The sequence below is a fragment of the Nyctereutes procyonoides genome, unplaced genomic scaffold (genome assembly GCF_905146905.1).
Source record: "Nyctereutes procyonoides isolate TBG_1078 unplaced genomic scaffold, NYPRO_anot_genome, whole genome shotgun sequence".
Lineage (NCBI taxonomy): Eukaryota > Metazoa > Chordata > Mammalia > Carnivora > Canidae > Nyctereutes > Nyctereutes procyonoides.
Window position 1 is genome coordinate 4092709 of NW_026575020.1, and position 14099 is coordinate 4106807.

At 42.1% G+C, this 14099-nt stretch overlaps 1 protein-coding gene across 2 annotated transcripts in view; it reads left to right on the forward strand.

Annotated features, from left to right (window-relative positions):
• Positions 1-10821: 10821 nt before the first annotated feature.
• The window catches only part of TOP2A (DNA topoisomerase II alpha), a 29272-nt gene continuing 25994 nt past the window's right edge, over positions 10822-14099 (forward strand). The window contains exons 1-4 of one of the 2 annotated variants that reach the window (XM_055332347.1): positions 10822-10971; positions 11857-12012; positions 12229-12319; positions 12592-12655. In XM_055332347.1, coding sequence (XP_055188322.1) covers positions 10951-10971; positions 11857-12012; positions 12229-12319; positions 12592-12655 — 332 coding nt within the window. In that variant the 5' untranslated portion in view covers positions 10822-10950. The remainder of the gene's footprint in view (positions 10972-11856; positions 12013-12228; positions 12320-12591; positions 12656-14099) is intronic. The other variant, XM_055332357.1, reaches the window with a different exon arrangement.

The following is a 14099-nucleotide window of genomic DNA, read 5'->3' on the forward strand; positions in this document are numbered from 1 at the left end:
TCTGTGTCTTGAAAGATAAGTAGAATTTTACAATCTTGAGGAAATTACCTAACCCCTCTAATCCTCAGTTTCCTTAGTATAAAGAGTTGGTAAAAAGATTAGGGGGGAAATTACGTAAAGTGCTTATTACCGTGTCTAGTACATAATTGGCACTCAGATTTATTTTTACGAATTGGCTCTGATAGGGGGGTCCAGCAGGTCTGCAGTCAGTAGAAGACTCTTGTGAGATTTCTGTACCAGGCCTGAGACAGAATTCTTTATTTTCTGAGAAACCTCCAATATTTTTTTTTCTCCTACAACCTTCAACTGATTGGAGGAAGCCCACCAGCATTACTCAGGCATTATAGAGGCATTACAAGCCTTTTTTCCTTAAAGTCAGCTGATTTTAAGTGCCAATTACATCTACAAAATACCTTCACCACAACATCTAGATTACTGTTTGGCCAAACTACCAGATACCATGACACAACCAAGCTGACACAGAAAATTAACCATCATAGAAGTCATTCCAAGCAGAGGCTACTCCAGACAGGGACTATGTTACATTTTTCTGCTTGGTTATGCTTTCTGAAAAATCACTCTTTGTTAAACTACTAAAATACTAGTGTTAAATAGGACTATATTTGAATATGATAAACAATTTAGAGTACATTTACAGAAACATAAACTCCTAGGTAAAATCTTAAAGTCAGAAGGGATTTTTTTTTTAAGATTTTATTTATTTCCTCATAGAGACAGAGAGAGAGAGAGAGAGAGGCACAGGCAGAAGAAGAAGCAGGCTCCATGCAGGAAGCCCGACGTGGGACTCAATCCCGGGTCTCCAGGATCACAACCCAGGCTGCAGGAGGCGCTAAACCGCTGTGCCACCAGGGCTGCCCCAGAAGGGATCTTATAGCTTATTGAATCCAACCCTCACTGTGGAGAGATCTCTCTTACAACATACCTAGAAAATGGTCATCTAGACTCTTCAACATTCCAGTGGTAGAAGTCCCTATGTTCTAGGTATGTCCATTCTTGAACAGCTCTACTTGGAAACTCTGTCTTTACCTGGCACTTTCTCACATCAGCACCTGTACTATTAATTGTTCCTTTTTACTTATTAAAGACAAATCTTAATCTAAACCTAGGATGTTTCCCATCCTTGAATAAAATATTTCCTTACTTGCCCTAAATGTTTATCAGATCAAAGTTCTTTCTTTTTTAATCTGTTAATTTTTGAATTTCAGATAATTAATGTACCGTGTTATATTAGTTTCAAGTATACAATATAGGGATTCAATAATTCTACACAATACTCAATGCTCATCACAATAACTGTACTCTTAATCCCCTTCACCTATTTCACACATCCTCTCTCCTTTCCCCTCTGATAACCACCAGTTTGTTCTCTATAGTTAAAAATCTGATTTTTGGGGGACACCTGGGTGGCTCAGCAGTTGAGCATCTACCTTCAGCTCAGGGTCCAGGGATCCTGGTCCAGGGATCAAGTCCCACATTGTGCTCTCTGCAAGGAACCTGCTTCTCCCTCTGTCTATGTCTCTGCCTCTCTGTGTGTGTTTCTCATGAATAAATAAATAAAATCTTTTTTTTAAATCCAATTTTTTGTTCCTCTCTTTCTTCTTTGATTTATTTTGTTTCTTAAATTCCACATATGGGGGATCCCTGGGTGGCGCAGCGGTTTGGCGCCTGCCTTTGGCCCAGGGCATGATCCTGGAGACCCGGGATCGAATCCCACGTCGGGCTCCCGGTGCATGGAGCCTGCTTCTCCCTCTGCCTGTGTCTCTGCCTCTCTCTCTCTCTCTCTCTCTCTCTCTCTCTCTCTCTCTGTGACTATCATAAATAAAAAAATTTTTTAAAAAATTAAATTCCACATATGAGTGAAATCATAAGGTATTTCTTTTTCTGACTGACTTACTTCACTTAGCATTATACCCTCTAGATCCATCCATGTTGTTGTAAATGGCAAGATTTCCTTCTTTTTATGCCTGAGTAATATTCCTCTGTGTGTGTGTGTGTGTGTGTGTACTACATTTTCTTTATCTATTCATCTATAGATAGGACACTTGAGTTGCTTCCATATTTTGTTTATTGTAAATAATGCTACAAGAGACACAGGGCACATATATCTTTTCAAATGAGTGTTTTTGTATTCTTTGGGTAAATACTCAGTAATGGAATTCCTGAATCATATAGTAATTCTATTTTCAATTTTTTGAGGAAACTCCGTAGTTTTCCACAGTCGCTGCTTCAGTTTGCATTCCCACTAACAGTGCATGAAGGTTCCTTTTCCTTCACATCCTCACCAACACTTGTTGGTTTCTTGTGTTTTCAATTTTAGCCATTCTGACAGTTGTAAGAAGATATCTCATTGTGGTCTTGATTTGCATTTCCTTGATGATTAGTGATGTTGAGCTTCTTTTCATGTGTATGTTGGCCATCTGTACATCTTTTTTGGAGAAATGTTTGTTCATGTCTTCTGCCCATTTTAATTAGATTATTCAGGGTTTTTTGGTGTTCGGTTGTATAAGTTCTTTATATATTTTGGATACTAACCCTATATCAGATATATCATTTGCAAATATCTTCTCCCACTCAGTAGGTTGTCTTTTTGGGTTTTTAGTTGTTGTTGTTGTTGTTGATACCTTTGCTGTGCTCTTGTAGGATCCTTTTCTTGTATAAGCTTTTTTTTTTATGTTGTCCTGATAGTTTATTTTTGCTTTTGTTTCCCTTTCCTTAGAAGACATATCTAGAAAAATGTTGCTATGGCCAATGTCAGAGAAATTACTATCTGTGCTCTCTTCTAGGATTTTTATATATATGGTCTTATATTTACGTCTTTAATCCATTTTGAGTTTACCATATATGGTGTGGGAAAGTGGTCCAGTTTCATTCTTTTGCATGTTGCTGGTCCAGTTTTCCCAACACCATTGTTGAAGAAACTCTTTTTCCCATTGCATATTCTTGTCTCCTTTGTCATAGATTAATTGAGCATATAGTCATAAGTTTATTTCTGGGCTTTCTATTCTGTTCCATTTATCTACATGTCTATTTTTTTTAAGATTTATTTTTGAAAAAAAATAAGATTTATTTTTGAGAGAAAGCATGAGCACAAGTGGGGCGAGAGGCAAGAGAGAATCTTCTCACAGACTCCCCACTGAGCATGAAGCCTGATGCAGGGCTTAATGACCAATGAGATCATGACCTAAACCCAAACCACGAGTCAGATGCTTAACCAACCAAGTCCCCAGGAGCCTCATCTATATGTCTATTTTTATGCTATTTTGGTTATTACAGCTTTGTAGTATATCTTGAAACCTGGGATTGTGATACCAAAATTTATTTCTTAAATATTCAAAGGGCTTCAGGACGCCTGGGTGGCTCAGTGGTTGAGAGTCTGACTTTGGCTCAGAGCATGATCTTGGGATCCTGGATGGAGTACCACATCGGACTCCCTATATGGGGAGCCTGCTTCTCCTCTACCTATGTCTCTGCCCCTCTCTCTCTGTGTGTCTCTCATGAATGAATAAATAATTTTTTTAAAAAATATATTCAAAGGGCTTCAAGACAGCTTAATTTCAAAAGCCCTTTGAAATGTAGGCTTTCTCCTATTGAAGCCTCTAGTTCTTCTAGTAAGAAAATGACTAACTACCTCCTCCAACTGACAGTCTTCTCTGTACTCTGTAAAATTCTCATATTTCTGCTTCCATAGCTTCTTTCTTTTCATTATCAAGAGGGAAGAGATAGAAATGTGTAATCAGCCTTTAATTGTAGGTCTTTGAGAAATACCATGATTTTATTCAATCCCAAACAGAAGGGTACAGCTTTCTGTTTTCTTCAAGTAAGTAATGTTCTACCTCTACTCCACCCCCTTCCAACTCACGTGGTCTCTCAGATCACCTGTGAAGGGAGCTCTGTAGACCCTAACCTGGCCTTGGTGGCTTTGGAGTATCAGTAGAAGGGACAGCTGTCAGATTAGTGTCAGACAGAAGACATTTCAGAAGTGTATTTTTTTTTATTCCTCTTCCTAGGTGGAGGAGTCTGACACAGATCTTCAGTGATGACCTTCTGTGCTCCAGAGTGACCAAGTAAACTGTGAAAATTCAGGTTGCCTGACTATCAAGAGATTTGGTCCACCTCTGCCTCCCCTTCTTGGTGTGAGAACCCAAGAGAATAGAGAGGCCCAGTCCTGGCCTTTGTTGTCAGATCAGAGGGCCTCCCTGGCATGTTCCTTTTACCACTACTATTCTGTGGGGTATAGAGGAAGGATGTGGGGAGCTGGAAAGTGGGGATAAGGGAGTAGGGAGGAGTTCATGGCTGTGTTTGCCCAGGTTTTATTGACCAAGCCTCCAGCAGGCATAGACACCAAGTATAAGCTGCAACTCCAGCAGCTGCCATTAGCAACCACTGATGCTAGGGAGAAGCTAGGGAGTCTTGCGGCACTGGCAGAGATCTAAAGTCAGATCAGCCATGCTGCTAGGCCAGGAAAGAGGGGTGAAGGATGTCACATAGAGAGCGGAAAGAATCAGAGACCATTCTCCTCCTCCCCAGACACCATGGCCCAGCACCTAGTGGGCTTAAGCTTCTATATGGCCTTGAGCTGGGTACTGGCGAGGAATGAAGCCAAATGATTCAAACCAACTCAATGCATGAAAGTCATATTTGGAATTACACAGTGTTAGAACTAGAAGTGCCCTTAACAATCATTTGCCCAGGCTTTGTTTGTTTGTTTGTTTAATGTAAGTAGTCAATGGTGATTTTCAAATGAAATCTTACACAGAACAAAACTCTTACATAGAACATAAAAAGATAAAAGTGGAGCTGCTCTGGATTGGAGAACCCTGGTGTCACCTCCTCAAACTGCCTCCCCCACACCCACAATCACCTCTCTCTAATACTCTGCGGAAGGCATTTTGCTGGGCTACCTAGACTTCAGTTTACAGGTAGAGAAACAGGCCTATAGAGAGGAAGGGATTTACTCAAGGCCATGCAACTAGTAACAAAAGAGTTGGGCTACAACTTCCCACCATAACACACTGTCCCTCAATTTGGCCCAAAGACTGTGTTTCTTTATAGAGAGTCTTGCCACTGGATTCACTTAAACTGCAAGTTCCCTAGTTATTGAAAAATCTATATCTATGAAACTTACATTCTCACACAAATTTGTATAGACAAGTAAGCTTTGCCTTTAGTGCAGTGGGGAAAAGGGACAGGGGTGAGAAGGGCAGAGGGCATGGAAGAAAACAAATACTTAGTCACATGGCAAAAGGTAATAAACACACAGAATTATCAAGATGCACAATTACTGAGGGAAATCTTTTAAATTGTGTTTATTTAAGCTCACTTCTTACACTATAAAAATAAATGTCTATAATTTCTAATTTTCAAATAAGATAGAAGGGAAAATATGAAGTTTTCCTCCCTTTCCACTATTTACAATTTCTTCCAGAGTTTTTCAATGCATACATAAATATTTACCCAGATTGTTCTACACACTATTCTTCACCTCAGTTTTTTATTTTTATTTATTTATTTATTTATTATTTATTTATTTATTTATTTATTTTTCACCTCATTTTTTAAAGCTAAATATATCTTAGTGATATTTCCCTATCAATACCCCTAGACCAACTTCATTATCTTTAATAGCTGCATATTATTAACCTTAAAAATAAAACTGTCAGTTATTTTACCAGCAAAAAAGTTTATTCAGGAATAGCAGAGAACTGCAATTTAGGACAAGCAAGTCCAAAGAACAAAGTAGAGGATTGCTCCTTTATAGAGGGAGGATCATTAGAAACAAAAAGTCCATTGGAGCAAAATGGGGTTCCTAGCAGCTTTTCTTTGACTGAATTCTGAATCTCTCATTGACTAGGCTGTTGTTACTGGAAGGGGAGAAAATCTTTCTTCCTCCAGCTGGGGTAGTAAAGAAGTAGCTATAGTATGGATTTGCAAGGTACCTCTCTTCCTGTTGGGGTCTGCAACTGATGAGGAAAGGTAGGATGTGAGAGCTCCCCCTTCTGGCTTCCTAACTCCATTTTAGTGAGATTTCCCTTTACTAATTTTCACAGTATCGTTCCATTCCATGCTACCAGTTCTTTTTTTTTTTTTTACCAGTTATTTTCTAACAAAAACAATATTGCAATAATTTTATACACACACACAATTGCGGGAGTGTATCAGGATTCCTAGATGTTGTTACTGAGTCCAAAGGTGTGTGCACTTTTAAAATGTTGATAGATACTGGACTGCCAGACTGCTGAGGGAAACCCCTGAGCGGACTTACTGGGGACTAATCTCTGGTCTTTTTTTTTTTTTAAGTATTTTTTATTTATTTTTTTTAAAGATTTATTTATTTATTTATTCAGAGAGAGCGAGAGAGAGGCAGAGACACAGGCAGAGGGAGAAGCAGGTTCCACGCAGGAAGCCCGACGTGGGACTCGATTCCGGGACTCCAGGATCACACCCCCGGCTTCAGGCGGCGCTAAACCGCTGCGCCACCGGGGCTGCCCAAGTATATTTTATTTAAATTCAATTTACCAACATATAGTATAACACCCAGTGCTAATCTCTAGTCTTGAGTTCATCCTCACTGTAGCCTCCTTTGCTTACCTCCCAGCTCTGTTTGATGACCCTCACTGTCCCTTTACCTGGGGCCATTAATGATCCAAGAAACACACCTGCAGTGCCACCAAGAGGGAGAAGCTGAGCTCCATGGGACATTTCCGGCTTTCCTGGCCTCCTCCAACCCAAAGCTGGTATCCCTGGTAAAAAGGACTCATGGGACCATACCCCAGACCCTGGACCAGCCCAGCTCATATAGGAACTCCCAGTGAGCTCCAGCCTAACCAGCTCTATCCCCCAAAATCTAGAGCCACACTTTCAGCCCAGCTCCCTTCACTCAGTCAGCGAGCTAGAGGGAAGAAATAATCCACTTTCAAAAGGAACTCCTACGTGAAGGATGGAGACACAGCTCCTTTAGGACCTCCTCCCCCTGTTGCCCAGTGGAGAGACAGAAAACACAAATACCCAAAGAAGGGACGCCCCGGTGGCTCAGTGGTTTAGCACCTGCCTTCAGCCTAGGGCATGATCCTGAAGTTCCAGGATCGAGTCCCCATTGGGCTCCCGGCAAGGAGCCTGCTTCTCCCTCTGACTGTGTCTCTGCCTTTCTTCTCTGTGTGTGTGTGTGTGTGTGTGTCTCATGAATAAATAAAATCTTTAAAAAAAAATGCCCAAAGAAAACCAAAAAATATTATCAAAGGAACTCATCTGCATTTGCAAATATACTCCAAACAACTGGAAGAAGCCTTGAAAAAAAGGGTCTAAAAATACTCCCTAAACAAGGGGAATTTTGAATTGGTTTTGGAGGAGATGACTTGGAGAATCAACAACAGAAGTAGGGGGAAGATCTTGAAAAGGAGTAGAGGTAGTAACTGCTAACATGTTTCGAGTATTTATTATTTGCCAAGCAATCCACTAAGCACTTTACACGTGTTATCTCCCCTATGCGGAGGCACTCTCATTATCCCCATTTTAGGTAAAGAAATGGAGACACCCTGAAACTAAGTGACTTGCCAAGGTCATACACTCAGCCAAGTACTATGGCCAGGAGTATGAATCTAGTACTTAATGTTGCCCCTAGGTAGGGGTAGGGATGAGAACAAGGCACAGAGTAGCTGGTTTGGACCCCCTATAAAGTTGGGGTGGTGGTAATGAGGCTGTGGTAGCTTCCCCTGGCCCCCTGGAACTGACTCCCAACCCCCTGTTGCCTCCCAGGAGTAGTAGCTAGCAGGCACCTGGAATTTGCTCTGTGGACAATGCCTCCCAGACCCACCCGTCTCAGACTTCCCTGTAGGGATCCCTGGGTGGCGCAGCGGTTTAGTGCCTGCCTTTGGCCCAGGGCGGGATCCTGGAGACCGGGAATCGAGTCCCACCTCGGGCTTCTGGTGCATGGAGCCTGTTTCTCCCTCTGCCTATGTCTCTGCCTCTCTCTGTGTGTGTGACTATCATAAATAAATAAAGACTTCCCTGTAGAACATCCTGTGATGGGCTCTGAAAAGGAGAGGGGTTGACAAAGAAACAGTTTGTGTCCTAAAGAGAAGCCCCACCCCCAACCGCACTCCCACAAGACCATCCTGCTAGAGGGCAGGATGTCCATCCTGTCCTAAGCGCTTTCATATCTCATTTAACCCTCTGTACTTTTAATAAAGGATGATGACATGGGGAAACTGAGGCTCAGGAAGGTTTGTTTTGTTTTTTTCTTTTTGTTTTTTTGGGGTTGTTTTGTTTCGTTTTGCTTTTTACTCAAGCATTTGTGACTCCAGAATCTTTTTGACTCCACAGTACACAATCAGGGTCAAGCTAAACTGCAGGATCCCAGAAAATAGGACTGGAGCTGCTTATTAAATTCCTGTTGCCTCATCCCCAAGCATGGGGATGTACCCCCAGGATGAGCTACAGGGTAGAAGCCAAGAAAGGCAGAGGCTAGGCTGCCATCCTACCCCTACCATGTGGGATCTCTGTGTTCCAGGAGGTGGAAGGCAGAATGGCTGGTCTCTGTCAGGATCATCTTTTTGTTCTGAGACTTGAGAATGAGAGCTGCCCTGGAGCCCAGGGCCTGGTCACCCTTTTGGATGGGCAGAAGCTACTGGATTGGGTAGGCTTCCCTACAATTACTCTGAGACCCGGAGTGATCCTGTGCATTGGAGGTTGCCTATCCATTTCAACAGATGCGGTGAGGAGAATGGAATGAAACACTTGGAATTACTGAAGGCCAGGTGAAAAAAATGACCCTAGCCCACAGGCTACCTCCATCCTCCACCTCCTGTAACATCACCCCGAACCCCCCACCCCACCTCCACACTACCCTTTCTTGGGGCTTTGCTGGCAGAGTAGGCATTGGATATGCTGAGGTGATTTAACAATTGGTTGACGTCTGCTAAGAAATTAAATAGAAGGTGTAAGTAAATGTGCATTTACTTATACTATAGGTAATTATTTGCTATTTATTATTTTTTTAAGATTTTTTTAAATTTATGTATTCATGAGAGACACAGAGGGAGAAGCAGGCTCCATGAAGGGAGCCCACTTGTGGGACTTGATCCTAGGACCCCAGGATCACGCCCTAAACCAAAGGTAGATGCTCAACTGCTGAGCCACCAGGCATCCTGCTGTTTAATGTTTAAATGATAAACTTTCTTAGCTTACATTATGTGGGTAAACGCTTTAATTGTTCCAGAAATTATATAGAATACCCCAAATTTTAATATATCCTAGTATACAACATCATCACTTAAAATTCTATTAAAATGTTGCATGTCACAAAAAAAAAATTTTTTTTTTTTAATAGGTCATCTGAGTGGCTCAGTGGTTGAGCGTCTGCCTTTGGCTCAAGTTGTGATTCCAGGGCCTGCTTCTCCCTCTGCTTATGTCTCTGCCTGTGTGAGTCTCTCATGAATAAATGAAAATAAGGTCTTTTAAAAATAAACAATTTGTTAACCTCTTTTAGATTTCTTGTAGAAGGGGGGAAGAAAGATAGTCACCAATTGTCACACCAGGCTACGGGAGATTCCTGCTTCCTGATTCTGATGCCATTAGCCCACTATAATAAACGCCTTACATTTATCCCAGGTAATCCTCACACAACTCTAAGGTACTAGTGTCATTTTTATCCTCTTTTTTCAGAAAAAAACAAGCGCCAAGTGCCTGCCTCCACCAAGACCACATGACTGGCAAATTGTCCAGGTCCAGCGGGGATAGAAACTCAGGTTATAACGATTGGAAAGAGGTGGCTCAGAGGACAAAAATAGCAGTCATTCAAATTGTGCAGTTATTTTTTCAAGCAGTTTGGGGCGGGTGGCGAGGAACACATTCTTTTGTCATTTTAACATTGTGGATTAACAAGGACAGAATAAACCCGCTTAAACATTTACGGGGCAGAATTTAAAAAAAAAAAAAAAAAACCACCACCCAACTTCTGTCTTTGGAATGTTCTCGTCAAATGAGAGAACACACCTTTTCCTGGATAGCAGAACTCAGGGAATTTAACAGACGGAAGCAAAAGTAACAAGCAGCAGGACATCCCACCGGCTTTCGGAAGGAAAAATTTCCTAGACTAATGGCCCCTAAACCCCCATTCTCGGCTCCTGAGGTGATAACTACAAACTACTCTTCTAGAAACGCCGCTCCACTGGAGCATTTGAATGCTGCTCTCTATTTTGTGCGGCCTCTCTTCTATTATACCCCAAAACCACAAAGGTAGCGCTCTAGTTTCTTCGAAAACAAATTCTTGGGAGGGGAGGTTGAGGCAGGCGCCAGCATCTGTCCGCGTTACCAAGTCGCCAGGCTGCCTGCCCAGAAAGCCGGCGCTCAGTTTCCCCAGGAAAAAGCAGCTCGGATTCCCCTTCCTCTCGCTAAAAACCCTCAGGACGGAAGACGCTTTACAGAGTTCAGGAATCTGAAAGAAGTTAGCAGGGCCTGAGGAACGCTTCCCCTTCTTCCTTCTCCCCGAGCACGCACCTCAGGAAACCCCTCCCCGCTTGCACCCGGAGTCTCTTCAAAGTTGCCGGCACTGAGGGAACAAGTAAGCCCCCCGCCATTGGCCAGTGTCCCTGTCAATCTCTACGCTACGCCTCCGAGCGGTGCCTTTTGGAACCGCTCTAGTCCCGCCCCCCCCGCCTAATTGGTTTGTTCAAACAGGCTCCCGCCCAACTCAAGCGCTCATTGGTGAAAATAAAAAGTCAGCTGCGATTGGTTCCTCGGGACGGAGTCGGTGAGAGCGGGTCAGTGATTGGCTTATTTGGTTTGGGCGGGCTGCAAGGAGGTTCAAACGCGACTGGAGGAGCTCTTCTAACCGACGGGAGTCTGTGGAGAAGAGGCTCGCTCCGTGGTGGTCTCGAGGGTCCGCCGGTTTAGTCGCTTGCAGGGTTCTCGAGCTCCTTCACGACCGTCACCATGGAGGTGTCACCACTGCAGGTACAGCTCGCGGAAGGGGCAGGTCGTGGATCCTCAGCGCGGCCCGGCATCTCCCTGGCTGCCCGCGAAGGGTTAGGCTCCCGGGCTGTGTGTGGTCCGAGTGCCGCCGGCTTGGAGCCGGCCTTGCGCGTCGTCCGCGGTCTGCTGGGCCCGGCGTGATCGTGAAGAGGATAGCTTTCCTTTATGGTGCTAGTAGTGAAATATTACCGGCTACACCGGCTTCTCTGGAGTGTAGGGTTCTGTTTTACTGTTTCTGGGGCGGGTGTTCAACTCTCCTGTATTATAATAATAGTCCGCGTGTGGCCCTAAGCTGCACAGGTGCTTTGCTCTCCTACCCTCGAGTGGAAAAGGAGATTGAATGCCCCTGACCTTGGGAAGGTGCAGGGCCTGGCACGACGTTCCCCAGTGAGGAGCCGGCTCAAAATATGTCCTTCCTGTGTTCAAAACGTTAAGGTAGCCAAACGATTGAATCGATGGGCTCCCAAACTGCGGCTGACCAGAATCTGTTGTGTGCCTGGGACGCAGCAGGCACTCGGTAAATATTTGCGGAAGGTCTGAAAGAAGCGGGTGTGTTTTATTGATGACCTCTAAAACCTTCAAGGGGAAAAAAATTAAAAATAAATGAATAAAACCTTCAAGGGAAATATTTCCATGTCACAACGCACTTGATGAGATAGGTTTGTTCAAACTGAACCCTGGGAACTTGGCTGCAGTTAACTCAAACTGCTGTGTGGGTACAAAAACGATAGGAACTCCACCAATACCTAGTAAAATGATGGTGGCTTGTCATCGTGGGTAAATCATTACGGTGGGTGTTTTGTTTGCGGTTCTTAATAAACCTCTCATTGAAAAATTCCCCCTTCTACAATTTTCTGAAATTGCTAGCCGGTAAATGAAAACATGCAAATCAGCAAAACAAAGAAAAATGAAGATGCTAAGAAAAGACTGTCTATTGAAAGGATCTATCAAAAGAAAACCCAACTGGAACATATTTTGCTCCGCCCGGACACCTACATTGGCTCTGTGGAATTAGTGACCCAGGTAAAACCAAGTAATTTAATGTGGTTATGAAGTAGTTAAAATGTGTACTTTTCCAGGTTAATTTTCTATGTATTCCACGTACTTTGTGTGTCACTAGACCTGGCCTAAGCTATCATATATATGTTGTAGTATTTAATCCAGATATAATAATGATGATAAAACAATAAATATAGGGTAAAAAAGAAAAGTAACTATATTTCTTTGCCTTATTTCTAGCAAATGTGGGTTTACGATGAAGATGTTGGCATGAACTATAGAGAAGTCACCTTTGTCCCTGGGTTGTACAAAATCTTTGATGAGATTCTGGGTGAGTAAATTCTTTCATATAAATATCTACTGGTCAAATCCTTCCTAAGTATCCTTCTTATTAGCAAACCCTCTATAACCAGAGCTCCTGTCATTTCAAACAATAGCTGGCAAGGTGAAGAAGATTACTGGAGTCTGGCAAGTTTAATTCTTTCCTAGAAACAGTGCTATGAATAAATGTTAAATTAACACCTAGTTAATACTGCTTTTTTCTTTCTATATCTTAATTTTTTCTAATACTTCAGTTTCTTACAAATGTGTATTTTCTTTCAGTCAATGCTGCAGACAACAAACAAAGGGACCCAAAAATGTCTTGTATTAGAGTCACAATTGACCCGTAAGTCTCTTGCATGATCTTTTGTTTGTTATAGCTCGTGGTTACTGTTAGTTGCATTTACTTTGATTTATACTAACACTGACCTTTTTATTAAATGAAATTCTGCAAAAGCACAGAAAAGCAGAATGCTACAATGAACAATCTTTGATACCTACACCTAGATCCAACAGTTATCAGCGCTTTGCCATTTTTGCTCCATCTATACTTTTTCAGTTATTTCAAAATAAATTACAGACATTATGATACTTCATCCCTAAATTTTTCAGTAAGCATCTCCAATAATTGCTCTAAGCATTCTGGAGTCTAGAGCTTTCACTTTTTCTCATGATGCTATTCAAATAGGAAACCAGCAGGTGGTGATAGAGAATAATTGGATCTAATATTTCTGGTTATAAATGCTGGGTATCCCTTTGTGGGTACTCAAGGTGCTTGTTTCACCTTTTTATTAGCCTGATCTGTTATGGCATAAACTGCTTTAGGTTCTCTGGGGGAAGTGTGATAATGAGGTACTTGAATGCTCCTTAAGGGCTTGATATCCTAGTCTTTAAACAAATGTTGAGCTAGTTTTAGTCTTTTTTGTAGATAATACTAAGCATAACTTGGAATAAGATCTGTAGTGTTAATCTGGTTATAACTGAGCTACTATCTTATGAGAATTAACTTAAAAAAAACAAGAAAGGGGCAGCCCCAGTGGCTCAGCAGTTTAGCACCACCTTCAGCCCAGAGTGTGATCCTGGAGACCCGTAAATTGAGTCCCACATCGGGCTCCTGGCATGGAGCCTGTTCCTCCCTCTGCCTGTGTCTCTGCCTCTCTCTCTCTCTCTCTCTCTCTCTCTCTCTCTCTCTCTCTCTCTGTCTCTTTCTCTCATGAGTAAATAAATAAAATCTTAAAAAAAAAATAAGAGAGAAATAACTCCAAATAAATTTTTAGCTTTTTTTTTTTTTTTTTTTGGCCAGCAGAGCAATTTACAATTGGTAATGTTTTTCCCTTTCATATTTGTTTTGCATTGTGCTTTGTTGGATGGGAAAGCTAAGGTTGCTAGGCAGTACAGATAGATGATCCTCTTAAAAGCAACATAATAGGGGCACCTGGGTGGCTCAGTCGGTTAAGTGTCAGACTCTTGATTTCAGGTCAGGTCATGATTTCAGGATCCTGGGATCCAGCCCCAAGTAGGGCTCTGCCCACCAAGGAGTCTGCTTTAGGATTTTTCTCTCCCTTTCTCTCCCCACCTCAAACATTCTCTCTCTCTCTCTCTCTCTCTCTCTCTCTCTCTCAAATAAATAAATCTTTTAAAAAACAAAAAAGAAAACAGTTTAATGATATTGTTTCCAAATTTTGTCCTTTCCATTGAGCATAAATCATTTCCCTTTGTTTATCCTAACATTTTAAAACTTAATATTTTTTCGGCATTATCAGTATCTGCCCAGGTGTTGGAAGGGATTA